The sequence below is a fragment of the Ooceraea biroi genome, chromosome 8 (assembly GCF_003672135.1).
Source record: "Ooceraea biroi isolate clonal line C1 chromosome 8, Obir_v5.4, whole genome shotgun sequence".
NCBI lineage: Eukaryota > Metazoa > Arthropoda > Insecta > Hymenoptera > Formicidae > Ooceraea > Ooceraea biroi.
This window is the reverse complement of record NC_039513.1, coordinates 10,390,138-10,417,598: the sequence shown is the minus strand read 5'-3', so window position 1 is coordinate 10,417,598 and position 27,461 is coordinate 10,390,138. Positions and strand designations below refer to the sequence as shown.

The window sequence follows — 27,461 nt, the reverse complement described above, 5'->3', positions numbered from 1 at the left end:
AAAAGGATCAGAATTACGTCCCATATTTAAAATATGGTGCAATCATGTACGGTCTTGAATTAATTTTTTCGTCATATCCTAGTAACATTGCATCTTATCACGTTCTTATATAGTCATATGTCAGTCAAGAAGTGCTTGCGAGAAAGCATTTGTTATCTTAAAAAATATGTAGAAAAATGAAACAAATTTATAATCATTATACTTTTTAAAAATAAAAATATGTAAATTGTATTTTCTTATTCGAAATTTATTACTACAGCGTAAAATATGTAAATTGTATTAATAAATAAATAAATATTATTTATGATATACTTTACATTTGAGCTTTGTAATTTTTAAATTTATAGCTTATCATATATCATATATAATTATAGCATAAATCTGCAACTACCGATCAATATTTGACTGTTCGCTTCTCACTTCGATCTATCTCCGATTTAAATCTGCGAATCGCCATAAGCTGGAAAATGTTTGTCGACAATCTATCGATGACAAAGTGCGTAGGACGGGCTGGAAATAGACAGCACAAACACCAAGCGACTTGTGATTAATGTTTTTGCAGACGGCCATTGTAGAGGACGAGCCCATGGGGAGCTCTCTCTGTTTTGCAGTCCACCATTTGCCACTCGCCCTCCGGACATCCGTTACGAGTTGTTGGATGCTTCGATTTCTAACATTTCTGAATTCTTCCAAGTTATCTAATGCTGTTATCGATTTTTCCCGAGATTTCTGAAAGGGAAAATTTTATCAAAACCTCTTTTGTCCTAAAACAATCTAATATAATTTAAATTCGAATTTTTTACTAAAAAAATTGAAAAGTACTCAGAATACTTTTTCAATAATTTAATTTCGATAAGAGAGTTATCAATATTTATCATATAAAAATATTTAAGAAATATTTAATGAAATAATATTAAACATTATAAAATTATGTTGCGAATAAAAAATTTTCTCGTTTTACCTATAAAAAACAGTTTACTTTTTTTTAACTCTATTATTCAGATTTGGGATATCAGTATTATGACAATAAAGAAATCGCAAATCTTTTTCGTTTCCAAATTTCGGATGCTAATTGATGGGTGGCAAGCGCGTACCCACTGGCAAGATTTATGAGTGCACAAGTGCTGCGGCTAAAGGCGTGAATAAGCTCGAGTCATGGCTCATGGCTAGGGGAAGGAACACAAGATTTTGAATTAAACGTCAACCGCACGAGATGAGACACGAAACTAACGTCTCCGCGCCGATGTCTGGGAATAACGACGCTTCCACAACTTCGCGCATTACTTCCACCCGGTAATAAGTTAACGATGAATGCGTCTTTCGCAATCTTGATCAACAATTATTAGTTATATAGATGATTATTAGTTATATAGATGAGATCCATAAATATCAGAAATTCGTAGATGTATGAGCTCGTTAGGGATGCTTCATGGATAGATAAATACAGAAATGCAAAAATCTAAGAACTGGAAAAAAATATTTTTTTATAACATTTGGAAATTATGAAAGGATTCCAAAATTGCCGAATCTGGAATTAAAGATTTAGTAAAATATCCACAAGTACAAGATACTAAAAAATCGAAGATTTAGAGATACAAAGCGATCCAGAGAAATTGAAAGAAAGGGTAAATATTACATAGCAATTTTTAGTAAATCTGTACTGGATGTATGAATATTAAACAGTACGTCAAAGCATGTTTTACGTTGCAATTATTCACTGATTTATTACTATGGTCATTTATTACTATGGTTATTACTATTCTCTTCTTCTTAAACGAATTTTTCATTTTTATATCGCTTTATTCATACACACCCGTATACGTTGCCGTTAAAGTATGAAAAATGATGTGTATCTTGCATGGCGTAATAGTCCAGTCCCTTTTTCCCACGTTGCTGCGCACTGTGGTGAATCATTTTAGAAAGTAATGATTCTATCGGGGTAGATATCTTCCGAAGATACAAAATATCTTCATTGTGCTTCATAGAATCGAGAAAAATTAATTAAAAGAATATTATGTTAATTCTTTAATGTCATTTGCATAAATGTCTAAACTAAAATTCTTAAATTATTCTTTATTACAACGCTCTTGAAATATATTTTTGTTCATTGTTAATATTTTAAAAATTTTACACGCAATTGTAATACATAACCACTTGTGCGCCTCCCCCCAAAAAATAAGAAAGATGAAGAACAGCCATAAATTGGGGGGTGACGAAACTCGGCAAGATGCAAAGACCGTGGGGCAAGTGCAATGAAAGTGCCATTTGGTACAGCACACACGACGCTCACCCCTACGACTGGCACGTGCCTCGAATATAATTTATTGCAGTTGGAATTTTGTGGGGTGTCCTGCGGATCCCCCACGTGCTCTTTGTACCTAGCGACGGGTACAAGCCACTTTTGTTGTCCGCTCGATACACAGAATCCCGCCAATAATGACAATGATCACTCGACGACGACGACCGCTCGTCGAGTGACCCTCGAGGGAGCACACGTTGTTCTATTTTCGCAAAACAAGTAATTTTATATTTTAGAAGGCAAAAGTGTTCATCTAAACAAACAAAATCTTCAATAACATTAATTATAACTATTTCATCATAAAAGATAAAAAATTGTATTTAAAGATAAGAAATATTTTTACGTTTAACTTTTGCGCTCAACTGAATAATCTACTTAATTCAATCGTCTGAATCTTTGTTTATAATCAAAACTAATTATATTAGGTCGGTGCATAAGTTTTTAATGGAATAATAGGTCGGTGAATGGATCGCCTCAAAAGACTCCTTCTTTCGACGTGGTATTCGCATGTTGTTCCGCGTTTCCCTAACGAACCTGTTTTCTCCCCTTGTTGTGACAATGCGGATGGAAGAAAGAACGTTGTGGTACACATCGGGCTTGCAACGAGATATCGACTTTATACGTGTCGCACTTGGAAATCGCGGTGGTTTTGGAGGAGCGTCCCAATAATTCGGATCTCGTATTTTGCCGAAAGCACCGCGGCGAGAGAGCGAATCCCGACTACCCTCATCGCCAAAACAACCACCCTCGCGTACGTGAGCGGGATAAGCAAGCGGGATCAGGCGGGGGAGTGGGCTCAAGGAGAGAAGATCCGAAGTTTTGAGTTCGTGAAAAGTTCGACGGTCCCTTAGCACGTCGGGCTCTTTTTCCAACAGAGTACCTTCTCCCAAGCAACCGTGATCGAATCGCCGTCGTGCCACTCGCGGTGTGTCGCCTCGTTTGACTCAAGTTTATTTTGGACCACTTAATCCAACCAGAATAGCAGAAACCAAAAGGAAAAATCAACAGCAGTTAAATTTAATTCAAAATAAACTGAAAATAAAATAAGAAGAAACAAAGAACTACAATGATCGATTTAAGAAGAATATATATATAGCATGTCGTATAAAGTTGCGAGTTTCTAATCTCCTCGAAATCAATCTTTGAAATTTTCAAGTTTTTCTCTTATATCTATTTGAAATTTCATTAATTTATTTCATTGTCCGATAACCTGTCTATTTATTTTAATGTTCTAAGAAGAGAATTGTAAACTTAAAAATCACAGAAATAGATTATATATTTAAAATAAAAATACGCTGAGGCAAATTTTTCTAGCAAATTATATATATTGCACATATATATATTTTTTTCTGTACTGGAAAAGTTACAGTCTACTCCACAAAAATGCGAAGATTTTCCTTGAATTAAATGGCACCTCGCGAGATTGCCCCTTTCACCATTTCCGTTTGCGATATTCTTAAAGTGTATTAGCCTGCGTCATGAGTCCCACGGGAGCAATCCCCCAGAAAGTTTCATTCAAGTTTGGTTGCGAGTTATATACGTATATCCTTCCTGTCATCCATAGAAATCCGAGATAAGATCAATCCGAAGGATTACAAATTTATAATTGTACCGTTCAATTTATACAAATCAATCTATGTAAAGTGTGCTTCTCTTTATAATCTCAAAGCTGCCAATAATCAATATGTTGAAAACAACACGCCTGGCCTACAAAAAAGACGATGAATCAGAAATAAAGAACATATAATAACATTTAACATATGGATATGATATTTAAAGAAATTTTAGTGATCCTTTTGTTTTTACATAAACGTTTGAAATACTCAATTTAAACGTAATGTAATTACTTCACAAGGAATAAAAGTATTATTGCGAGAGATTGTTTGATTAATGTGATTATTTAATGGTATTGGAAGGATGCGCAGATTCTGCGTCGAAGCGAACGAAAGCATCGACATAGTTCATGGTGGGGACTGGGGACGACTGGGCAAATGACGCGGGCGAAAGGGAGATGCTGCTGGACCAAAATCTGGTCTCAGTCGTGCGCGACGCGCCATATGCGGTGGAGCATTTGTCAGCCCGGTCACAAAGGCCAATAATCTCGCGTGACACGTGTGCCTCCCCCGATAAAAAGCGTTACGTGTCGCGCTGCGTTCGTGGAAAGCGTTTTCCGCTGCGATAGAGGGAAATCAGACATCGTTCGATGCGGTCGGCACAAGATCAACGCGACAAAATCAACAATCACGGTGTCAAATTGTTACCATCAACTCTGTTATTTTTATTTCAAATATTAAATTCAAACATTAAATTCGTGAAAGTTCCTATTTGTTTATAAGTTTAACTAGATTAATTTCGTGATTAAATCGATCATAGCCGCGATTTAAATTTGACAAACTCGCGAGATGTTTTCATTATCCTGTAATTCAGACCAAAGCACGTGGTACACGTCGAGAGTAAAGTGCGAAGAACGTCGTAGGAAACCCTGCGATTTGAAATAAGTAAGTGATTTGCACATGTATCAGTAGTGTGTAGAGGAATATAAAGTCAATAGTGTATACGTCATTTGACGATTCATTTGTCTCTGATGATTAGTGACTACTATATGTCACGCTCTCTTTCTCTCTTCCTCTTTCTCTTGTACTATGTATTATAACGCGCCATAAATACGCTTCCACTACTTCGTACTGACGGCATACGCACGAAATCATCCGACGTAATTATTATCGTAACTTCAATAACAGTTAGAGTTTAATCCTTTCAGCGCGGAGTTAAATTTAATCGGCTCTACAGATTCGTCGGAGAGTCTGTAATTAAAACTTGATGCGATTGCGACGGGCCGGTCTGAAATAATGCGAAACTTCGTGAAAATAGATTCGCTTAGCGAAAGCTTACTTAATTATTGAACGTGTACTGGGAAATTAAAGAGCATCAACAGATCACGCGCGATACGTAATTAAAGTGCGCGCGATGGAAAACTGTGAAGAAGGTGCGCGACGATGCGCGAAGTAGCCTCTAATTTAGCGGCGTGGCGAGGAACACCATAAATATTACGAGATTCGGATAATTAAGGGTAAGACTGATCACATCCGGCCGCGTGGGCTTACATTTATTACAGGCGGACAAAGCGGCGAGATAAGAGCTTGCGCGTATGCCGCTGAATCATGGCCTGATGAGACACGAGCGTGTAAATGTGTTTTCGGTGTAGCTGCGAGAGCACTTAACAATTGCTTAAAATAACCAGAACCGTGTGTGCCATTTCGGTAGAAAATGGCTCTTGCGCGCGTACCATTAAAATCGAGATCAAGATGTACATTATTGATGCAATCAAATGCTTTTAATTGACTTTAATGATGAAAACGTATTTACATACATTATCATTTTTATATTTATTTACTTAGTCATTTATATTCATATTATTAGATTAGCTTTTGCACTTAATAATTTCCTCATAGATTTATCATTAACTTTTGCACAATTTTATAAGTTGCATACAATACTATAAACTAAACTAGAATCTTTAAATTATTACTTAGCTAAAAATGTTAAGTTAGATACGTCAAATCAATATTTTGCTGATTGAAAAAGTTTTAAACTTAAGAAGAAAAGATTATTTGCATTTTATTAGCAGTTTATATTTTATCCGTTTATCTTTACCTTTATCTTTCTTCTTACTATGAGTTACGATCCCGCTGGAGTCACTTCTCTTCGTCTGTGCAATCCTTTCCATTCTTCAATATCCGTGCATCGATAAGAAGCGATTACCAGCGCGCGTGATCCTTCCATTGGAAGAAGAAGATAGTCGAAAGAGTCTCCGTAACTTCGGACTTCTCAGCGTTCTGCGTCTCTGGAATAAAAAGACCTGATTATTCTTTGCTTTTCTTTTTTCCCACAAAATTCCACCCGTTATCCCAACGAAGGAGAGAGAGATCGCGAAAAGTTCTTAAAGACCGGCGGCATTTCTTCGAGAGGGATCACCGGCCGTGACCTGTCTCCCCGAGACGGCTCGAAGAACTTCGGAATTTTTCGTTGCGTCGCCCTCGAAGTTACACTTGCGTCGGCTTACATGTGTATCCTCCCTTCTTTCTCGTTTATCCAGCATCCTTCAACTTTATCCTGCCTTTTTATGTCATTTATCTCCGCGTTAGACGAGATAATTTAAAGGAATTAGAAGAGATCCAAAGAATTCCTAATGAGTGGATCGATAAAAAAAAGGAAGAATTAATATCTCGCGAAATTGTGAGTCCTCAGTTATTTAATTTATTCATCGTTTAAACGTTTGTCAAATTTATTTCTGTATTTAAGCTGCAAAATGAGCGATACGCAAGTGATCATCGCGTTACCGTAATCGTCGAATTGATTTTCGTTGACACTTTTTATATCGCAGATGATAAACGTCCCTCTCTCGGGTGCTATTCGCTGCCTTTGCGAAGGGTGGGTCTCCACGATGAAGAGTGGAAAATAAATAAAACCGGAAGACGAAGCGGCACTGGGAGAAAGACGTGAGGGAAGCAGGACAAACCACGCCGTGATACACCACGGCTAAGATGAGATCAGAAACTGCGTTGTACCTGTTATCGCTGCTGACCCTGTCGCTCAGTGAACTTTCATGGGCTTCCGCCGAGATCAGAGGTTCGTTAGTTACTATTCGTTGTACATTATTATTGATTTATAGATTGATCCAAGTAAATATGATATGATAAATGATTTCATAAAAAGATGAAAACGTTATTTTCAAAGAAATATAATATAATTTTTAATATAATAATATTATTTCTCTATCGTCGCTAATCTATACAAACGGCCGGTGATTCTCTCGTATAACTCGATTGAGGAGAAAGTGCAATCTCGGAAGAAGCCTCGACAACGAAATTGCGTAGCTTAATGAAGCACGAGGGACAGACTTCCATCAAGAAAGAACGCTAATCACCTTTGTAATGAAATAACATTCGCGTAGATCGAGCGACAATATATTTAGCGCGATCATTAAAACTGCCAATGAATATATCCGAGTGAACGAGAGATTAAGCGGATTATTTTTACATTAAACAATCATAATATTCAATATTGCACAGAAATATTTCATGCATTATATGTGGCCATTTTTATGGAAATAATAAAATAAAAATAAATATGCGCTTCGCGCTTATTCACGTTTTTATTCGTCACATCCATATATATATATATATATATATATATATATATATATATATATATATATATCTGTGGTCACATCGAATATGTTCTGTGCTACTAACAATATCCAAATAAATTTTGCTTATGTGTTTTCGTTTTATTTAATGTGTCAAACAAGTATCGCTAACTTATGGTTATTCATGTTCCTCGTAACGAAAAAATCATTACGCACGGAAACGACCGCCCGAGGATACTTGATGTAATTAATCGTATGCATCATCACGCCTTCGTGATATGTACGTAGGTTTATAGCGCTGTATACCATTAACATTAACGAAAGATTTTGAATATATAGCTTTTGAGAAATAAAGAAGTATGACATACATTTTATACATTATCTATAAAGATTGAAAGAGTATATTAGAATATAAAAAATAAGAATTAATTAATAATAAACAAAAAAGTATAATATACGCTGTCTTTTATCATATTTGTTGTATGCTCATCTCGCATATATTCGCAAAATAATGCTTCTGCGACATTCAGATTGTCTTTCGCCAATTCTGGCTCAATTAAGTATAATTCGCGAAACAGCCACAAATCACAAGCAAACAGCATCAATTGATTCATCAAATATCACATTATCACACGCATCTATTCTACGCTTAGCCTTACACACATAGCACACACGCGATAATATTGAGATGACAAATATAGCTGAGTCTAAAAGCATAAGTACACGGGGCGGTATAATATAAGGAGGCGGAACACAGCATCGACAAACGACGCTTCATTTCAGCGAGAGTTGCCTACATCAATGGCAATTAATTAGCCGGTAAACTCTCTGAGTAATTCCATTAGTCTGTTGCAGTCGAGGGTCGTTGAGTAAATAAAGTCGTGTTTCCATCGGAATACCGGTGGCGTTTCGATAACTATTTCTCGCGATGTCTTGTCCACTCTTGCGAAATAATTTGAGATTGATTGTGAGATCATGAAAGAATTTTGTCAAAGGGCTGGAAGAAACGAGACGTCATGAATAAGGTTTATGGAAGCAGCAGAGTACCATTAAATCTGAATTTTATTTAAAATATTATCCGTTTTTTATGATATAAAATGGTAAAGTTATAATTATTAGTTGCCCATATTTTTGAATATGTATGTGTTTTTCGCGTAAATCCCCCTCAAATTTAAAATTCTTTCTCGTTTTGTATATTCGCAGCTGTTTCACTGCAGATTACATGTACCATTTTGCCATTTGAACGATACATTTTTCACATTGGATAGGATGCAATCGTACCATCAGAAATTCTGTCGGATGGATTCGCTGGACAGGACGGATGGGTCGATGCATCGTGCGAATCAGGGCACCACTCAGGGATCCACAGGTTAATATATTTTGTTTTATACATAATCCTTAATGCGTTGCAATAATATTGCAAATGGTGCAATAAATAAACAATTGAATAATTGATAAAAATATGAAAAATATAAATTTCTCTCCACCAAAAATGTTATGATCGAACACAAAGAAGAGTTAGGGTAAATAATTAACGGCAAAATAAATTAATAAGTAACCAACATTATATAGAAATATTTGTGTACACGAACTTGTAGGTGATCGAAGTAAAAGTCAGAAGATTGCAAGTGGGCTTCCTGAAGGAGGCTCGATGCGAGGGAGCGTATTTTCAATTTTCAGACAGTGTCGGTGATCCTGACGATGAAACAGGCCGATATTGCGGTCACGTCACCGGAAATACCACGAGGTACACTTTTTCGTTAATCTGACGTCTTGTTAATTAGTCACGTCAGTTAAAGTTTTATTTGTTTTGAACATCCACAGGCTATTTCTGCGTCGTGGACCGGATCTGACGATTATCCTGTCATCGGATGCTCAATTTGCCTCGGCGAATCCGGTCATTTTTTCCGCGCAATTCTCCATTCTACCAGTCCGTCTGGCTGTCGAACGTCATCGCGGTTACTCCGCGTCCTCATCACCCACGTGTCCTATGGAATGCACCGTGCGCAACGAGCGCAAATCCTGCAAACTGACTTCGCCGGGTTATCCCAGCGTTTATCCACGTGGCATCAGGTACACGCGATAGTACTTTTCCGTGAATGTAGTTCATTAAATCCTCCCCCTTTAAGTAACTTAAGATTTTTAAAAGATAAACATTGTTACTTAACTTAAATTTAAACTTTAATTTGTGAATTTTCTCAATGTACAATATACATCGAATAGCACATAAATATTCTGTCGAGCTTGTCAAATTCATTTTTAATGAGATATTTTTCAAAGCTATGTATTAAGATCTCAACGAAGTTTTTTTGACACTTCTACGTGATAGTTGTAAATTAACAATCGCAGCAGTTATTAGATATCATACGATTGATTTGACATTTCCAGATGCAGGATTGCTTTGGAATCAAGCATCGGACGTTTCAGGATAGGAGGTCAGCCCGAGGACCTTTTCGATTTGATGAACTACACCGATCAGGAGAGCTGTCAGATAGAGAATTGCGAGGATGCGTTTGAGCCCAAGGGAATCAGCCAATCGTTCTCAATGCTTGGGAGGGTTGCGAGGAGTCGGGATCGCGTCGAGACGGATGAATCTATTATCGAAGATAATCAATCGGGAAACAAAAACAATGGTCAGATATCCGCGATGGAACGTGCCGAGGAAACGAGTGGGCAATTAACGAAGCGGAGGCACTACGAAAAGAAAGCGATGCTGAGGTATAAAGAAAGGCAATATCATCGCAAAGAGCTGCTGGATGGGTCCAATGTCAGTGAGCCGAGACTTCGCATAAAATCAATGCATTCGAAGATAACGAGAAAGGACCAGCGAAGGGTCGTCCCAAACCGTTATTTCAACGGCGACTCCGAAGGGCTGAATGAAATGGATGGTATGAAGGTACGTAACCGAAACAGGAAAGGGACGGTCATCAATAAATGATCAATAAATTTTGCTAATTTCTTGATAAGTCTTTCCGCAAAATAATGCAAATGTATGTTTTTTATTACTAATTTTAAATAATACGTTTTTTACCAATATAATTTTCTAATACTAAAATCTTGATTGCTATTTAAGAGGTAATTCAAGAAAAAAAGAAAATGACATTAAAATTTGTATTTTGCGAGAAGATTTAATTATATAAAGTTATATCTTCAGAGCAGTCTATTTATCTCTAACCGATAAATCTTCTATAATTCACCAAGATACCAGAACATAAATATATTACGGGAAATCGATCGTCGGGAAATGCTGTCATGTGCGGCGGCGGCGACTATCTTGCACTTCTGGAAAACGTGAACGGAAAGATCTTCGAGATCTCCAAGTTCTGCGGCAGCGGCCGGGTGCCGCGTATCTACTCGCGCGGGAAGAACGTGATCCTGGAGTTCTTCGCGCGGCATGACGGCACAGTGACTCACGACGGTTTTCAAGTGACCCTGCAGGAAGAACGCATGTCGCAAGAGATGAGACATGCGAGTTGCGAATTTGTGTACAGGAGTACCGAACGTAACGGCAGGGAGAACATTAAATCACCGCGAAATTGGTATCCGCCGAATACCGTGTGCACTTACAAATTCCTCGGTAAGAGCATGGAGAAAGTCTCCATCCACATAAAGATTCTCAGAAACGAGTTCGAGGGTAAGCCGGAAACTAAGCGAAACTTTAGCAAAAACGATTGCCCGGGTAATGAGATCACCGTTTACAACGGAGCGCAGGTAAGTTTTCAATCTTGTGATGTCAGAATTTTTCTCTCTCTTGTTTTCTCTTATTACATATTTCATACTAATGACCCTTAGTAATACAACTAAATCTTGGTCAATCAGAAAAGAAGAGACGTTAAAATTTGTACTTTGCGAAAAGATTTAATTATATAAAGTTATATCTTCGAATCAATCTATTTATTTCTAATCTATATATCTTTTTTTATAAATAAAGTTTTATAAATAAATTTTGATTATTTCGAATTAATTAATATCTCTTTACAAGTTTGCCTATTATTCATCTAATCTAGCGAGATGATACAAATTTGAAAATCAATAATTTGCAGACGAACAGCAGCTTACTGATGTGGTCTTATTGCGATACATCTCACTGGGACATCAACAACATCCAAGTACCTTTGATGTCTAGCGGAAACGAATTATTGATCCAGTACTACAGCGCCAAGGGGTCCTACGATGGTCAAGGATTCACTTATGTTATATCCTACCGATTCATCAGGAAGGGGCAGAATCACCTCAGTGGTGCGAGAAGTAAATACAAATCGATTTCCTTGCGACCAGTCAACCTGTCGACGCTCAATCTCAACGACACCGACAGCTACAACTGCGACAATAGAATCGGCATGTTCAAGAATTGGTTTGCAGTGCTGGTGGTTTTCGGCATCGTGTCATTTATCGGAGCCGTTGTCACGATAATCGCTCTTACGGCCAAATGCTTAAAAAGCAAATCCTCTGAGAGAAAACTGCTGCAAAATACGAAACAGTGAACCTCCCCTATAGTTCGTTATCTATCGATTTTGATAACGCAAACCAAAAAAGCAATCGAAAAGATCTCAGGATTTTATTCGCGAAATGACGAAATAACTAGCGCCGCGCAAAAATGAAGCAAGGTCCCACCGAGATTTGAACTCGGATCGCTGGATTCAGAGTCCAGAGTGCTAACCATTACACCATGGGACCTTCGTGATTTTTCTTTGCACCCTTAACTGACACATGTAAATATTCGCGAAAAAATATATGCGAAGTGTGTCATGAAAAATTATTCAGAACGTGCAAATAAGTCACGTGGAAATCAATCTAATACCATGAACGTTTCGACATATCATAATAAAGAAAATATTTCTTTCTTTCCAACAAATGTACAATTATATACGTCGAATTAAATTTTTGTACCAAATATATAAAAAGCAATAATAAACTGCAATAAAACATATATAATTTAATCAGAAAGTTTCATAGAAAAATTATTATAATCTTTATAGTGATAATGATTATAATATGGTATACATATATTTACCCTTTTCCTATTCTGCATAAAGAGTTTATAAGAGATTAAATTCGTAAAATATTACCCGTTATTATACATTAATCATACGTGTAAAATTATTATTTTTAATATTAGATAATAACACAAGAGTTTTCTTTAATAATTGAAATACAATATAATTTGAATATGTTATGAAATTTGCATGAATAATCAATCAAAATATCTTGTTTTTTATTGATATCCGCGAAAGGATTTTCAAGCGATATTGGAGTGAGGTTATCAAAACCGCGATCATGTGGAATAGCAATATTATATATAGTGCTTACCTCATAATAAATTACATATTACAAGATGCTTCCTATATTTCGATAATTCAACACAAATTTACGTTTCAATAACAAACGCAAGAAACATGTTGCACAACACTTCAAACACAACTCTGCGAACCGCCATGATGCGTTCCGCAACTGACCGCGTCCACGTCTTCGGGAGTTCCGAGTCGGAACCTTGTATCTCTCACGGTAGATGACGCTACCGTCGAGAGTCGCTGGTTTTTTTTTCGATACGTCGCATGAGCGCGCCTACAACTGGCTACAAGCATTCGGTTTCGGAGTACCGATCCAAGTCACGTCAAGACGACGGTTTGAGGGGTGCCTTCGTATTTTAATTTGGCCGTACGGCGAGACACGCATGTCGCCAGACACAACAAAGATGGGCAGTGCGGGAAACGGTGACGCTGGTTGTTGTTCGATACTGAAGAAACTCGGCTTGCAACCGGTCACGCGATGCAGCCTCGCGAAATTCTACGCACCGGCATTTGGCGCCGCCTCGTACACCGCGATGTCCGTCAATGTCATGAACCCAAGTCTTGTCGTTAAGTAAGTAAGCCACCCGACGGACAGTCGGAGGCATTTAGCCTATTTTTACATGCGCGTAGCCGTATGTACGTATGTACGTATGCGATATTAATCTACGACAATGAGCGCGATATGAATTTGTGTTTATTACGTAACGTCACGCATGCAATTTTCGCCTGCCGTTACGATAGATGAACGCTTGATGCGGAGTATTTTCAAACCGTCGACGAATGTTTGTTTTCATCGACTCTCGTTATTTACTCCGACTTGAAATCTCCAATATTATCGAGAGATTTGCTCACGGTCTCGCAAACCGCTACGCAAATAATGATTTGTATACTGAAGGACAGACTGAATGTATACGTAAGATGTATTTGGGATTAAGAATTTGGCAACTGACGTATTCAAAGATCTGAGCGTGTAATAATTAAATTATAGATAAATAAAGAGATTGAATTTTGCGATCTAAAAGAAAAAAATAATGACAAGTAGCTTTATCCTATTTGTAAATATTCTCATGTATTGTCTATTGCTCGTACATCTAAGAAATTTGTATAAAATTGTTACACGTGTGTGTAAAATTAAATTACAAGAAATGTTGTTCTTTACGTACAAGTAATATTAACAATTCTAGTATTAATATTAATATTTCTTGCTCATATATTTTCTATCTTACTTCAAGTTTGTGTATAAAAATTGAGTAACGGTAAAAATTGAGCGACACGAAGTTTCACATATTTATATAAATCTATGACTTTCAGGGTATTTCCAAGAAGAGACATCACAAACTTGTTACTGGTCGGTGCTCTGACCGGTACCGGAATGTACCTTTATACGCGCGAACACATGAAGAGTGCGACGCAACCCGCAAGAATCGTATACAGGCAAGGATTTGTATATTGTACATCATGTATAATCACATACTAATGCTGTTAGATATACATAAGGATTTTTCGCGACATGTGCCTCATTGATTGACTTGCAATTTTTCACGAGTACAAAGTAGTTGAATCCGTACAATTAATTAATCTCGTAAATAAAAAAATTCTTAAATATTATAGAAGAATATTAATCAAATATGAACGCACTGCATTATTACACGTTGCACTTAAAAATATATAACTGTTTTGATATAATTTTAATACACACGGTACAGCACATAGATTGTTCTTAATTTGCCTGAATTTACTTTTCAGTGCCGCTGGTGCGGTATTGTTGAGCTTCGGATCCGTTTTAGTGTGGGCCGTTTTGCGATCCATAGTCCCGCCAAATCCGGTGCTCTGTACGATAGCTGGTGTTGGCACCGGAGTGGCATTCCTGAAGATCGGCACGAGCTACATTGAATTTGTCGATGGGCAGATCGCGAAAAAGTAGACCGCACCTATATTGCTTTTCGTTCCCTTCCTGTTTATCTGATTTTTTTGTATTTCGGATTTATGGCAGAACGAGATTGTATTACGTTAAATTCACGAGTAAGCACTTTAAAGTCACTGGTTGCTTCGAATTAGGTGCGGCTTTTGGATCGGTGTACAATTAATTGTAAAATTTTCCGTTCGACGAGTGATTATCGAGAATAATCGAATTCTAGATTCGCGAGACTGATATATTACGATGGGCAATACAAAAGCGTATACAGTTGCACTGCAGCGTCCTTATTGAGAATCTTGATCTTGTTGATCTTGATCGGTATCATGTACGACTTTAATAAATATACACGTGTACCTATATGCTTATAAAAAGGAAGTAATAAGAGACATGCACACACAAGTAAAGTACGAATTAAACCTTGGATTGTCACATCTCGCAAGAATGTGCGATTGGCGATTCGAGTGTTGATAATTATATTAAAATTAAATATTATATTAATGAAAATTTTTCACGCATTTACACGCACGAGAGGACACTGCGGTCGATACGTAATGCATTTGTTTCTCATCCCTATGGTATATTGATTATCCTATGTTTATTTGTAAGTTTTGCAGCTGCAGATAGAGATGAAAACCGTACAAGTGTCTGCTGATTAGACATTTATATATATGAAATATAAGAGAGAGGTATTTACTAGATGGCTATACTACATAAACATAGGATATGTCTATATTATCACGCCAGTCGTGCATGATCTATAGACAAACGGTCGAACACGACGCGTATCAATAAACCTTTACGATGCCTCTCTCTTCTCGATGTCGCTCGTCACTCGCGCTACGTATCTCGATCGTTACTGGCGTTCGATAAATCGTTTGTTAAAAATATTAAGAATGCACGCGTTCTATAGAGAAAACTGACGCGATAGTAACACCGGCGTGTTCACGAAGCCTGGAAACGTGTGCGTCTTATGTCTTTAATCGATTTTGTAAGTTGTACAGCATTCGTACAAGGATGCAGTCATCTCGAGTACACGCATCGTTATGTAGATAAATGTCGCACGAATATACGAATCGTGTATGACATGACAAAAAATGAAAGAAATGAGAAACAAATGAAAATGAAGCTTACGAAACAATTCTCCCCTCTGAAACAATTCCGTTGACGCTCCTGCATCCTCTTAATACTCGACACCGAGAAACTATAAATAATATCATAATTATCCTACAAAATATCCAAAAGAAGGCAAATTTTTAACGAATGTGGATTGAATGATGAAATCTGAATCTTCTCGTTATCTATTTAGCAAGAAAAGTTTTTGGAATACGTATGGAAGCTAAAAAGTTGCAATTTTAAGAGAAACTGCTTTGCTTCTCAAAACAAATAATTGATGTAAATGGCAATTCCTTATACATTGTGCTTTACTGAAACGCGATTGTTGCTTCAACTATTATCGTTTATTTATGTGTACTATTGCACCCTCATGCGATTAAGGCGCGAATATTAAGAGTCAGATAAGAAGAGTCTTCAGACAATGCAAACAAACGCCGAGCATCTTACTATGATACTTTGTACATATACGAGCACGAGATAATTTCGTTATTCTCGTGCTAAATTCGTAATACAATTTCGTAATACAAAGTAATATGAAATTGAACTTAATTATTTTCTGCATATAAGGAAATAATGAAAGTGAATATTTTGGTATAATCAAAATTGCATACACAATACACAATTTTTGCACTCAATTCCCAAGGCCGCTTTCAGTCATGAAATGCATCCTGCCGTAATTCATCGTAATCGAACGTAATTGATACGAAGACCGGATCTCGGTGTCTTATCTTGCGCGACACATTGTTGCCAATGCGACGCTATAATCATTGAAATTACGCGATAATTCATCTTGTTGAGAGAGCATGTGTCAGGAGTCGGAGATGCATGGGATCATTTTATGAGAGGCCTATAAAGCGTTCAAGAGATCCGTGGTTTACTTAGCTTTAACTTAATGTTATGAACTTTGTGCGAGATAAGCAACAATATGTATGCAAGTTAGTAAATGCTCGCAGAAGACGAGGCGACAGTTACTATGAATAATCAAATGAAAAGTTACAAAAAATGTGAAAATGCATTAAAATGATAAATTAGACAAAACATCGATTAAGCAGAGGGAAAGAGAAAAAGATTGGATTTTTTGGGAAATAATTAGTGAAAACAATCAACGATTAGAAGAAACTTTTTTACAAAACCACATAATGATCATGATAAATGTAGTAAATGATCGAAAATGAAGAAAGCTTTTTGAGTACAAAATTTAACTCAGGCTTCATTAAATTTTGAAAATAAGAAAATGTCACTTTTTATGGATTTGTGATAAAAAAAAGATTTTTTGATATAATCACGAAAATATTTAATGCAAGAAATTAATAATGATTGCGACAAGCAGAAGCTACTTTGCCATTTTTAGTTGAGAAAATATTGTTAAAATTGAACAAAACAGATAAAAGTAGCTTGCTAGAATTGGATTAGCTTGTTTATACACAATCGTCCGACTGTTGCATGCGCTGGTGCGCGGTGCGCCTCGTCGTGTCTTAGTGCAATCGCTATTGTTTCGTCGCATCGCAGATAATGATACGGCATGCCTTCCAATAATAGTCGCTCTCAGAGCGCGAAACCTGTTGGTGATTACGAAAGCGTGGCGCAAATGTTCTCATTGCAGGAAGAAGTGTTTGCAAAGAAAAGAAAAACAGCTCACAATTTATTCGTTATAATCAGTTCATAATTAACGCATAATTTATTCCAGGCGTAAATACAAACACACATACATCTCACTAATTAAAAAAATAATTTGGTTCTTTTACTCTTTTGATATAAAAAAATAATAAGAATTTTGTTAAGTTAGACATTTTTCTATAAAAATACGAGGGAGAAAGACGAGTATTTTGAAAAATCACAGGACACGAGGGATCGATCGATGTATGTCCCATTTGGTTTCGTTTCACTGCACAAAAGCAGAAAATGCAACGCTCGTAATAAAAAGATGCCATGATGATTTATTACAAAATTACATGGATGCGACATGTTCTGATCCATTGAATAAATAAGAAATTAATGGATCGGATCTCATGATAAATCTAGGGCTTGTTCTTTTTTTTATGTTACGCGAAAAGCTGTTTAAATGCTAGAATGTCTCTTTCGGTATTATTAATAAATATCTTTGATACTTCTAGTATCTAGGTCTCGAAGGCACTTAAATAATCATACAACTAGACTGATTTACTTACTGCGTGTTTAAAAAAAATAATGCGCTTCGCTAAACACTATTTCAGAATAAAAATACGTTTACGCGAGAAAGTCCTTTTTGGTCACAACTTCGAGCAACTGTTAGTAGTAGGATTGTGAGAAATCCATAACATTTCTTTGCCAACAATGCTGTTTCCGATCGGAGCAGCATAAAAACACCATTTCGAGTCCATTGATCTGATCAATATGTAAATCCATGCACATAAATCCATCAGGTCATATCCATATTCTCTTTATCGTTATCTCGCTTTCCGTTTCGCCAAATGATCAAAATGAACAAGAAGAATCGTTTTAGTAAAGGCACTATCACGATCCTGAGATCTTCGAGGTTTGGTGAGGGTTTTGCTGCTGAACTCTTCGTTGAAGTGGATCCAATCGCGTAGTTTTGAACTTGCGGATCCCAAAGTTGATCCCTAACTGTGACGCAACGGACTGGTCTCGTTCACGTCCTTCGACTGTATCGTCGACGATGTCGTGGACGTGAAGGCGTTGGTAAGAGCCTCGGCAATGCTGTCGGTCACTTTGTCGATCGCGCCCGCGACGATGTCGTGCTTGTGGTCGTCGTGGTCGTGGTCGTGGTCGTGATCGTGGTCGTGATCGTGGTCGTGGTCGTGATCATGACCATCGCCTCCGTGCGAGTGGCCGTGCGAGTGCGAATGGGCGGCTGTAAGCAAAAAGTACGGAAATATGAGATTTTAACGCTTGAGGATGATAGCGAGATTTGTGAATGCATTTTGAAGAGCATAAAATAAAAGAAAAAAATTGCTGGGGATTTTTTATCTCGCAGAATCACACGTCTGTAGTTTTGGGAACAGAAAACTAATATTAGAAGTAATTGAACTTATTTTTCACTTTTCTGCGTATTCGATACGGTTCTCGCAAAGTGCATTATTAAAAATTAAGAAATTGATCCTCTCATCTCTATAATCCGTAATCTTCATTTGATTGTATTTGAATGAAGGAAGAATTAGATCCTAAAGATAGCCCCCATTTTTGCGAATTGAATATAACAGCACGAATCTATTTTAATTTCATATAATTTACCTAATTGTGTTTTTACAGGAGATAATTTGGCAAGAAAGAAGAATTAGTTCTTATCAGGTATCATTGCGAAAGGGAGGATGGTCCATTTAAAGAACGTCGTAAAGCACGATAATGTTCAACATTATATCATTAGTCTCAACTAGCCGAACTCGGCCGAAAGTATCTAATCAGCGATGACGATGCGGCTTGTCCAACAACACAGTAATCGTACGTCTAGGATGTCTAGGAAGAAAGCTGCATGTTCAACAGTAATCAATCATTCCGATTAACAGTCAACCTGTCCTGATACGATCATTATTATCTAGCTATCTAGCTTACTAATAAAACGATAAATAGTTGGAAATGTTGTATTTCTCAATTTTGTGTTATGTAGAATGACTTCCTGCGGATCCAATCGAGTACCGTTCATTCCACTGCCGTCTGTCGCTCGTCGAGGCACATAATTGCCGCATGCACGAAATTCTCCAAATGGCTCCAGACACTTGGCGGTAATTTCGTCACGAAATGCGTCAAACGGTTGGGAAAGCTGTCGAAAGTCGGTCGGATCGTCCATCGACCTACGCGTCCCGGGTCATTGCCATGGGTGGAGAGAAAGCCCGAGATGTATAAGCAGATATCTCTTACGAGATCGAGATCATCGTCTTTAGTCGCAATGACGCGAATCAGCATGACAATGACATCCGTTCTTCCCGCGATGGGGCTCGTTTCAAGACAACGGTACGCGAAAACACGCATGTCTTGGAAGAAGTGGGTTGTTTCCGCGTGCAATTTGCCAATCATATCGCAGCCGACGCGACTTGTGTAAAAGTCCTCGTCTCGCACAATCGTACGTAGGAGTAACACGCGAGCGAGTGTTTTATAAGAGGTAAATGCCCCAATAGACCGTTTAAGAAATATTTAAATAAATGATTTAAGAGTTGTTTTTTAATGTACTCGTTGCGCGATATTATTTTTATATGAATATTATCCAGATATATATAAAATGTTTTGTGTTTTACTTTATAATATCTGTTATTTAATAGATTTAATATTATTATTAAATGAATTTAATTAATCATAATATGATTATTCGTCATAGACGATTTTATTCACGAAAATGCATTTGGCGGATTGTAATACAAGCCTTTTAACAGTATCTCGCGCGCGCGCGCGTGTGTGTATGCGAATTCCGAGATCGAGTTTTATAATCATTCGCGTTCTCACACGAGAAGGTCGGGATGCAATTAAGATTGCATAACAAGTGGTATATCTGCGGAGGTAACCGTTATTACGATCCATCTCTCCCACCTGTCGTTACTTTCTCGGCGAAATGACACTCATGCAATCTGTCTAGCGTCATTGCACATGTTACAAAGTAGTGTTATACCGTGTGCGTGCGAATAAACGATTCGCATAACGACGCGGAGCAAAGTCGGCCAATTGTTATGTCAGTGACATTAAATTCAATCTCAGCTTTTTCGAAAATATTCAGATAAAAGAAACAAGCGAATATCCTTTTTCGATTTGAAGAAATAGTTTTAGAAAGAGAGAGAGAGAAATCTCGTAAAGACTAAATTATTTTATTATCGATTATATCGCATCTATAATAATGTCTTTCAATATTGTGTCTTCTTACTGATCTTGGACTATTGAAATATTGAATTATAAAAACAGAGACAAATGTTTTTACATAAAAATAAAAGTAGATAACATTGTGTTAAAGCGAGAACGTGTACAGCAGAAAAGTTATATGATTCATATGAATAACTTTCATTGCCGAGATCCGCAATCGGCGCGTCAACTTTATCAGAATCATTAACCCCATTTTAATTGGGCTAATGCGGCAAGTGGCATTTACTATTAAAAAAGGGGAGTTTATCGGTTGATGATGGTCTCGTCGATTGTCCAGTTCGACAATATCTCAATTCCATCCACAGGCTTGCACGTATCATGTACAGATATATTCCCCATGCCAGGCGATTTGTTAAATCGTTTCTATATCGAATAACGTTTTGATAAAATCTATGTTTTCATTAAGTTCCCCAAATGATACAATGAACGCAATTTTTCCAGAATTTTGCCAACCACTTTCCTGTTCTTTCCATTTTGCTTTGACCGTGACTTTTTAGTTGTAATTTCACGTTTCGAGGTAAATCGATAAATTGAACGAGTACCGCGGAGCCAACACGTGGAATCTTTACCAAGGACGTACCTGTAATAGGTTTGCACCGAGGTGAACGAATCTACCCGAACTAGTTTGGTGTTTGCAATGGCTATTTCAGATAATCTGCTGGACACGGAATTGCTGACGTAAGAAAACTGTTGTAAATGGTTACAGTAACTCAAATGGGTTTCTATATTATGATCAGGATGATGTAATTTTCTAGCGAATCAACTTACACTGTACACTTTGGATTTTTATGGATCTGTCTGTGTACTGCTGTTTGCTGTATCTTAACATTTTCTTGATCATGAAACTTTTGCTTTTATATAATATTTCCTCTTCAATTAAAGAGTTGTTTCTTTGTTCAATTATCTTATTTTCTCTTTTATTAAAAATCAAGATATAAACAATGTTTTATAATCGATGTTTTATAAATATGTCAGGTGATATATCTTCATTTTAAATAAAATTTAAATCTTGTTTTCGATTTCAAACAGATTTCGCTGCAAGAAAGTTGTACTTTGAAGTTGTATAACTTCAATCACGAAGATATCCAATATTTAGAATTTTATGTGGTTGGAAGAAAGGAAGAAAACTAACGAGTGAAGAATGAGTTAATTCGCTCGTTTTCTGAAAAAAGACAAAAAGACAAACTTTGGATTTGGAAAACAAATCGCCTATAAAATACCATGATAATTTCAAATCAAACTATAGGATTTGAAATCGGTATCCAGGAAGTAATAACGCGTATACGTGCCACGCGGATACTAATCGAGAAAATCGAGGAAGAAGACGTCTCCATTAGGGGAGTGCACTTCTCTAATGATACCAGGATGGACTTTCACCCTCAATAATAAAAGTGGCATTTAATGTGCTACGCGATTCCGCGTTCGACACGCGGAAATTCCTCGATCACACGAGAAAGGGGGAAACACGCAGTAAACTGGCAACGAAGGACGTACAACGACAGCACGATAACGCATCCGGTACATCCGGCACATCGGCCGCGCGCGATACGCTTCGACGCACGGAAGACCTCCTCGTCTTCCGGGAAACGGGAAACTCACTGGCGATCTGCAGGCCCAACATCAGCATGAAGCCGACGAGGATCGCGACAAGTTGTAGCAGGCCGCTCTTCTCGTTCGCTCTCTCTCGCGCCAACACTTCGAAGAACACTACATAAAGCAGGGTGCCGGCCGCCATGCCTTGTAGTATAGTCGGTGTAGGCCCAAGATTCTCGCTGTCGTTCTTGAAGTGACTTAGGGCGAGTCCTACAGCGATCCCGATCGGCGTTACCATGGAGAATATCGACAGGTATCCAAGAGTAGTCTTCGTTGATGCACCAGCCACGTAGAGCTCCATCCCGACGCAGAACGAGATCACCAACTTGTGCGTCGCAATGGCAGCCGCTAGGTACATCACCGAGCTGATAGATGGTTCCAAGCCCACCGCCAAGCCTTCAAATATCGCATGGAAGGACAATGCCAGCACGGTCAGCAATCCTTGCACGGAGGTGTTTTGTGCCAACACTCCGTGTTGATGATGGTGGTGAAGATGACTGTGATGGTCGTGATGATGCTTGACCGGCGAGTAACTCAATTCCGGCACCGCCAGTTCCGGATCAGAACGCCTCTCGACAACCTGGCGTCCTTCGTTCGACAGCACAGTAGGTGACGAAAGAACGAATATAGCTGGCAGGACCTTGTCATCCTTGCTCACTTGATTGTGCAGATTATTAGGCTGGATTCGCGGCCGCTCCAAATCCGCCCGATTTTCGTTATCCTCGAGATCGTCGGTGTCCTTCCATATGGATCGGGTCGTCGTGGACACGGTGGTGGTCGAACCACTCGACATCACCGATGGTCCCGTTTGACTATTGTTGCATCTACGGACGGACACGGTTCGGTAGAGCAGCGCCTCTGAGGATTCGGGCTTGCCAGTAAGTGCAGCGTGCACCGCCTCCTCAACCAGGTACACGAGGAAGAAGCCGCTGCAGAAGAGCAGCTCGGCCAGACCGAGGGTGCCCAGAGTTGGCAACTGACCGTTGGATTGGTGTCTCTCAACGCTGGCGCGCACTTCTGGCGCCAAATGCAGGAACGTCGTGAATAAGAGCACTCCACCGCCGAAACAAAGTAACAGCGACGTAAGGAGACCCTGAGGACGAATATCGCGATGCTTTGGGAGCCATTCGAACTTGCTAGGATCGAGTGCTCGGTATACGAATAGGCTTCCATGAATTCTTTCGCTGCTTTGGAATCAATTCTTTCTTGATGAAGGAATTTGCCAGAATACAAAACTTTTAAACTCAAATTTTTAAATACGTGCAAAAAATAGATACTTTGGAGTACATAAGAGTAGAATCCGTTATTTATTTAAAAATCTTCATTTTAATCCAGCCTCCAGTTTGAAACAAATGATTGATTACCTTTAGAATTATTTATTTGAGATTTTGGCTGATTTTATTGCAGACGTTTTAATTTTAACTATATCTATAAATATTCGCGATCTCAAAGTATAACAGAATCAATTTTAAGTCAGCTACAGAATCCGTAGATTGTATAAGATACCGAGCATCCTGTATACTAATAAGCAACTACTCCGGACCGCGCATTACGACTAATACATGATCGGTCAGCAGTCGTATCATTAATGGAAGCAATTCTTTTGCAAGAACAACCTTCATATTGCTAACAAGGTCTACCGCGATCAAGTATTAATTCTTTCTTTTAATTTTTTTTGTACTGTTTTAAATCTTGCACACATCAACGTATTAAAACATCTAAATTGGTATCCGATGCATATCCAAGAGACATTGGGCCATGAAACCAATTAACATTCAGTATCCAAAATGTCAGAATTAAATTAGAGATGTCCAATGGATGTGCAAGGGTACTCAGCGAACCAATATAAAGGATCAATGTTCCCAGAAACATTGAACATCATTATCATTAATCATTTTGCCACGCATTTTATTCGCAATATCGTAACGCGAAACTTGAAATTTTTCCGCCAAGTTAACGTGATCTAACAACGAGCTTTCCGGAGAAGCTGCGAATTATGAAACATCACGGAGCTTTTCCTATTTTTCGGGCATCATACTTGCTTGCTCCCCGCGGGAATCAAATCAACACTCGACGAAGATGCGTTGGACGCTGAAGTGGAAGTGGAAGTGCTGGAGTGATTGGAGGAGATCGCTTGGCGACGTTTCTGAAGTCGCTTCTTGGTCCTATAACGACCCACCACCAACGGTAGGGTTCCCAGTGCTAGGGAACCGAAGCCGAGACCGATCATAGCACCGATTTTTGACATAAGGAGAATACTAGACGTCGTTGTATCCTCCATTTTGCACATCCAAGGTATTGATAACAATATAAAAAAAACTCTCTCGCAGAAAATCAAAAAGAAGAATGTAACTTAGGTTTCCCTCTTTCTTCCCCGAGGATCTCACAATCGCGCCACGCTGGTACCGAAAGAGTCGCACATCTTCCGACGACCGAACCTACGTCGCAAGTAATAAAATCTGCACGAGATTCGCCAACTTCAGTCGCCAATTTCGTTCACCACTTCACCACTTCTCTCTTTCGCGTACTTTCATCAATAACGAGACTCATCTCATCTCCTTTTAGCCAGATGGTCCGTTCTCTGATCTATGGATGATCCGGACGATTGTCCGTACCTCCTCGCGGCGGGCACAGACGCTCGAGATGAAACGCAGCTCGCCACGGAAACCGGTTAATGCGATGGCGCGAGTCTTGCCCACCGCCAAATTGTTGCACTACCCGAGCCGCGAAGCGAACAACGCCAAAGACATAAAAGCACCACGCGCAGCGGCGACTGATCGGATACTACTGCTACGGTCTCGATGGGAACTCGGCTCGATCGGACCCCACGGCCGCCGCCTCGCCGTCTTACATAGTCCGAGCTGAAGCGTTTCCTGCCCACTCCCGCGATCGCAACGTTTATCCTTCTCCAATGACCATCCGCCAGCGTACGTACTCTCTCTGATACCTGCACCGCGACTGATCATTTCTCGCGCAGTAACGTAAACTGATGGACCTTCCGCTTTGGCGGGGACGTAAGAGGCTCCTCTTCGTCGCAGTGCACGCGAGGTCGGGGGAAAAACTGGAGGAAAAATGAAAGTTAGAAGGAAAAAGACAGGGGCGAGGAGAGAAACCCACAGATAGGAGGAGTAATAATCAAGAGATGAAGAGAGAAAGTAATAAAATAAAATAAATAGTAGAGCAGTGAAAAATATAATAAAAGGGGAGATAAAAACGAGATAAATGAAGGATATCGAATGTATCAGGTGCACGTCGTTGAGCCAGTCATTTACGGTCTACAAACCACGGCAGACTAATAAAATGTCTATAAGTATGAGTTCTTATTTTCTTTGACAATTTTAATAATTTAATAATTTTTAAAATAAAAACAATCTTTTTCGATGCTATTTTCAGAAACATCGATAGATAAAAGGCGATATATTAAACTCGACAATGTTGCTGTTAAATCATGAAAATTGTTTACAATGGAGGGTGAATATTCCCTTCAACCGTCTGTCCTTTCATCCCTTACGGGATGGGGTATCCTGAACATCGATTACATCACTGCTTCTATGTTCAACAAAGAGCAAAGCATTACATGTTTTCTCTCTTGCATGCGGGCGATGGACGCGTTCGTGCGTAAGCGCGTGTACATGTACATACGTGGCATGCGTGAATGAGGGAGGTCGTCAATGATGCCCGGGACGTACGTGTGCGTGCAGGGGCACGCGTGCACACGTAGCCAATTCACATTTACACCCACCGTGTCGGAAATAATATTTGCACGCATATTAAACTTCAGACGGGAAATCAATTCCAAAGTGATGCTAATACAACTGACGTGAAGGACAAGCAACGAAATGAAAGAAGAAAGTTGTAAATTTTTGGCACGTCGAGACCCGATCACGCCGCGGATCAATGTCCAATTCGGCGCTATACGTATGAATTTCTAACGATTAAATCAATTTAACGTGCAAGATCGCGTGACACGGATGAGAAAATGTAAAAGTAAAGCCTAGTTCTCTGCACTCGTCGCTTTCAAAGCAAAGGCATGAATTTTGCAATGTGGGCCACCGGCATGATCACGCCTCTCGGCGTGATTATTCGCCGGCCCCGTGGTACTTTCACCCTTTTCGCGCGAAAAGCGAAAGGATACGCCGCGTTTCGGACGCTCTATTGAACATGACATGAACGTCGTTGAAGCCGTAGTGGTAATAAAGCTCAAAGAGCCATGAAATACAGTCGTGAGATCGGAATCGACGGCGTCAGGCGAGCAGTGTTCGAGCAGCAATCGTCAATTACGCCGATAACAAAATAATCGCGATTCATGCCGTGCCATTCACTTTCGCGATATAGTTTCCATTTTTTTCTCTCCTTCTTGCGACCGTCGACGATAATTGTCGCGCGAGCAACCATGAAGCACACCCGCGTGCGAGTCATGCTTGAAAGAAAAGAAAAAGAAAAGAAAAAAACTTCTCAGATGACTCACACATGAACGGCAGCAAAGTGGTTTTTCATATTGATTATTTTCTGATCGTCAAGCCTGTCGACGAGAGAATTTTTCACGAGAGAGCAAGAACCAACGTAGCGGGAAGCGTGTCGCATGAATCATCGGCAGGATGTCCTTTGCGTTTCGTGCCACCATTCTCTTTTCCCTCCTTGCAAATCCCGTTGACCTCTCATAAATAGGAACTTTTTACTACTCTCGTCACATTTAAAAGATGCGTATCGCTTTTCGACATTTCAGATTAAAACCACTCATATACCGTGACTACGCTGCGATAAGTGACTGTTGACTAGAGATTAATTGTCCACTAACAATCGATAAGCACTGGTCGTCTCGATGACTTTCGACCCCGGATGCAAATATGAAACGATTCCTAAAGTGCAAAGATTACCTAGATCCACAGTTTAATTTGCTCAAAATTGACATTGTTTGTTGATCGAATGTTAATGTTATTTTCAGTTTTGTGTTACTCGTATTTGCATATTTAAATTTATGTTTAATAATCTCATTCTTTTCACCGTATCATTACTTTTAATTTTTTTACTTTACTAATAAATTTCAGGAAAGCTCAAGTTCATTAAGAAACCAAAAAATTAACGAAATATAGCATAATATTATCTATTAAAATTTATCATTTTACTTGCGTTCGAAGAACGAGTTAATTCCAACGCACAATAGAGGGCCGAGCATTTGTTTTTAATCATTTGCTACTGGTTTTTCCCAATAATTATCAAAGAATATGAAGTTTATATACTTTAAGATAAAAACAT

At 38.6% G+C, this 27,461-nt stretch overlaps 4 protein-coding genes, 1 long non-coding RNA gene and 1 other non-coding gene across 7 annotated transcripts; 3 read left to right on the top strand and 3 right to left on the bottom strand.

Moving 5' to 3' along the window:
- Window positions 1–300: 300 nt before the first annotated feature.
- On the bottom strand, window positions 301–12,946 carry LOC105275552. 2 transcript variants are annotated; one of them, XR_893248.3, is made up of 5 exons: window positions 12,759–12,946; window positions 12,463–12,474; window positions 5,954–6,143; window positions 1,814–1,977; window positions 301–729 (listed from the first exon to the last, which is right to left on the bottom strand). It is a non-coding gene; the product is annotated as an uncharacterized LOC105275552 (long non-coding RNA). The 2 variants fall into 2 exon arrangements; XR_893247.3 differs by lacking the exon at window positions 12,463–12,474.
- LOC105275551 lies at window positions 4,041–12,299 on the top strand. The gene is made up of 8 exons (XM_011332458.2): window positions 4,041–4,797; window positions 6,684–6,928; window positions 8,717–8,817; window positions 9,047–9,195; window positions 9,273–9,521; window positions 9,837–10,344; window positions 10,650–11,159; window positions 11,492–12,299. Exons 2-8 carry the CDS (start codon window positions 6,844–6,846, stop codon window positions 11,930–11,932), a joined length of 2,043 nt encoding a protein of 680 aa, XP_011330760.2. The 5' UTR covers window positions 4,041–4,797; window positions 6,684–6,843; the 3' UTR covers window positions 11,933–12,299.
- Trnaq-cug lies at window positions 12,054–12,125 on the bottom strand. The gene has a single exon. It is a non-coding gene; the product is annotated as a tRNA-Gln (tRNA).
- A 62-nt stretch (window positions 12,947–13,008) lies between the features above and the next one.
- LOC105275550 lies at window positions 13,009–15,772 on the top strand. The gene is made up of 3 exons (XM_011332457.3): window positions 13,009–13,310; window positions 14,051–14,173; window positions 14,486–15,772. Exons 1-3 carry the CDS (start codon window positions 13,123–13,125, stop codon window positions 14,661–14,663), a joined length of 489 nt encoding a protein of 162 aa, XP_011330759.1. The 5' UTR covers window positions 13,009–13,122; the 3' UTR covers window positions 14,664–15,772.
- Window positions 15,773–17,400: 1,628 nt separating this feature from the next.
- Window positions 17,401–27,461, bottom strand: LOC109610638. The gene is made up of 3 exons (XM_011332461.3): window positions 24,244–27,461; window positions 22,212–23,298; window positions 17,401–18,621 (listed from the first exon to the last, which is right to left on the bottom strand). The coding sequence occupies exons 1-3, from the start codon at window positions 24,493–24,495 to the stop codon at window positions 18,371–18,373; spliced, it is 1,590 nt and encodes a 529-aa protein (XP_011330763.1). The 5' UTR covers window positions 24,496–27,461; the 3' UTR covers window positions 17,401–18,370.
- Window positions 18,628–19,933, top strand: LOC105275553. The gene is made up of 2 exons (XM_011332460.1): window positions 18,628–19,249; window positions 19,375–19,933. Exons 1-2 carry the CDS (start codon window positions 19,175–19,177, stop codon window positions 19,804–19,806), a joined length of 507 nt encoding a protein of 168 aa, XP_011330762.1. The 5' UTR covers window positions 18,628–19,174; the 3' UTR covers window positions 19,807–19,933.

Excerpts from the sequence above, each read along its gene's own strand:
- LOC109610638 (XM_011332461.3), bottom strand. The coding sequence starts at position 24,495 with ATGTGCAAAATGGAGGATACAACGACGTCTAGTATTCTCCTTATGTCA. Across the intron at positions 23,299-24,243 it reads TTCCCGCGGGGAGCAAGCAA|GGTCTCCTTACGTCGCTGTT; the intron begins GTATGATGCCCG and ends ATTCGTCCTCAG. Across the intron at positions 18,622-22,211 it reads GTTGGGCCTGCAGATCGCCA|CCGCCCATTCGCACTCGCAC; the intron begins GTGAGTTTCCCG and ends TTTTGCTTACAG.
- LOC105275550 (XM_011332457.3), top strand. The coding sequence starts at position 13,123 with ATGTCGCCAGACACAACAAAGATGGGCAGTGCGGGAAACGGTGACGCT. Across the intron at positions 13,311-14,050 it reads AACCCAAGTCTTGTCGTTAA|GGTATTTCCAAGAAGAGACA; the intron begins GTAAGTAAGCCA and ends TATGACTTTCAG. Across the intron at positions 14,174-14,485 it reads CCCGCAAGAATCGTATACAG|TGCCGCTGGTGCGGTATTGT; the intron begins GCAAGGATTTGT and ends TTTACTTTTCAG.
- LOC105275553 (XM_011332460.1), top strand. The coding sequence starts at position 19,175 with ATGACGATGCGGCTTGTCCAACAACACAGTAATCGTACGTCTAGGATG. Across the intron at positions 19,250-19,374 it reads AGAAAGCTGCATGTTCAACA|AATGACTTCCTGCGGATCCA; the intron begins GTAATCAATCAT and ends TGTGTTATGTAG.
- LOC105275551 (XM_011332458.2), top strand. The coding sequence starts at position 6,844 with ATGAGATCAGAAACTGCGTTGTACCTGTTATCGCTGCTGACCCTGTCG. Across the intron at positions 9,522-9,836 it reads GTTTATCCACGTGGCATCAG|ATGCAGGATTGCTTTGGAAT; the intron begins GTACACGCGATA and ends TGACATTTCCAG. Across the intron at positions 11,160-11,491 it reads CCGTTTACAACGGAGCGCAG|ACGAACAGCAGCTTACTGAT; the intron begins GTAAGTTTTCAA and ends AATAATTTGCAG.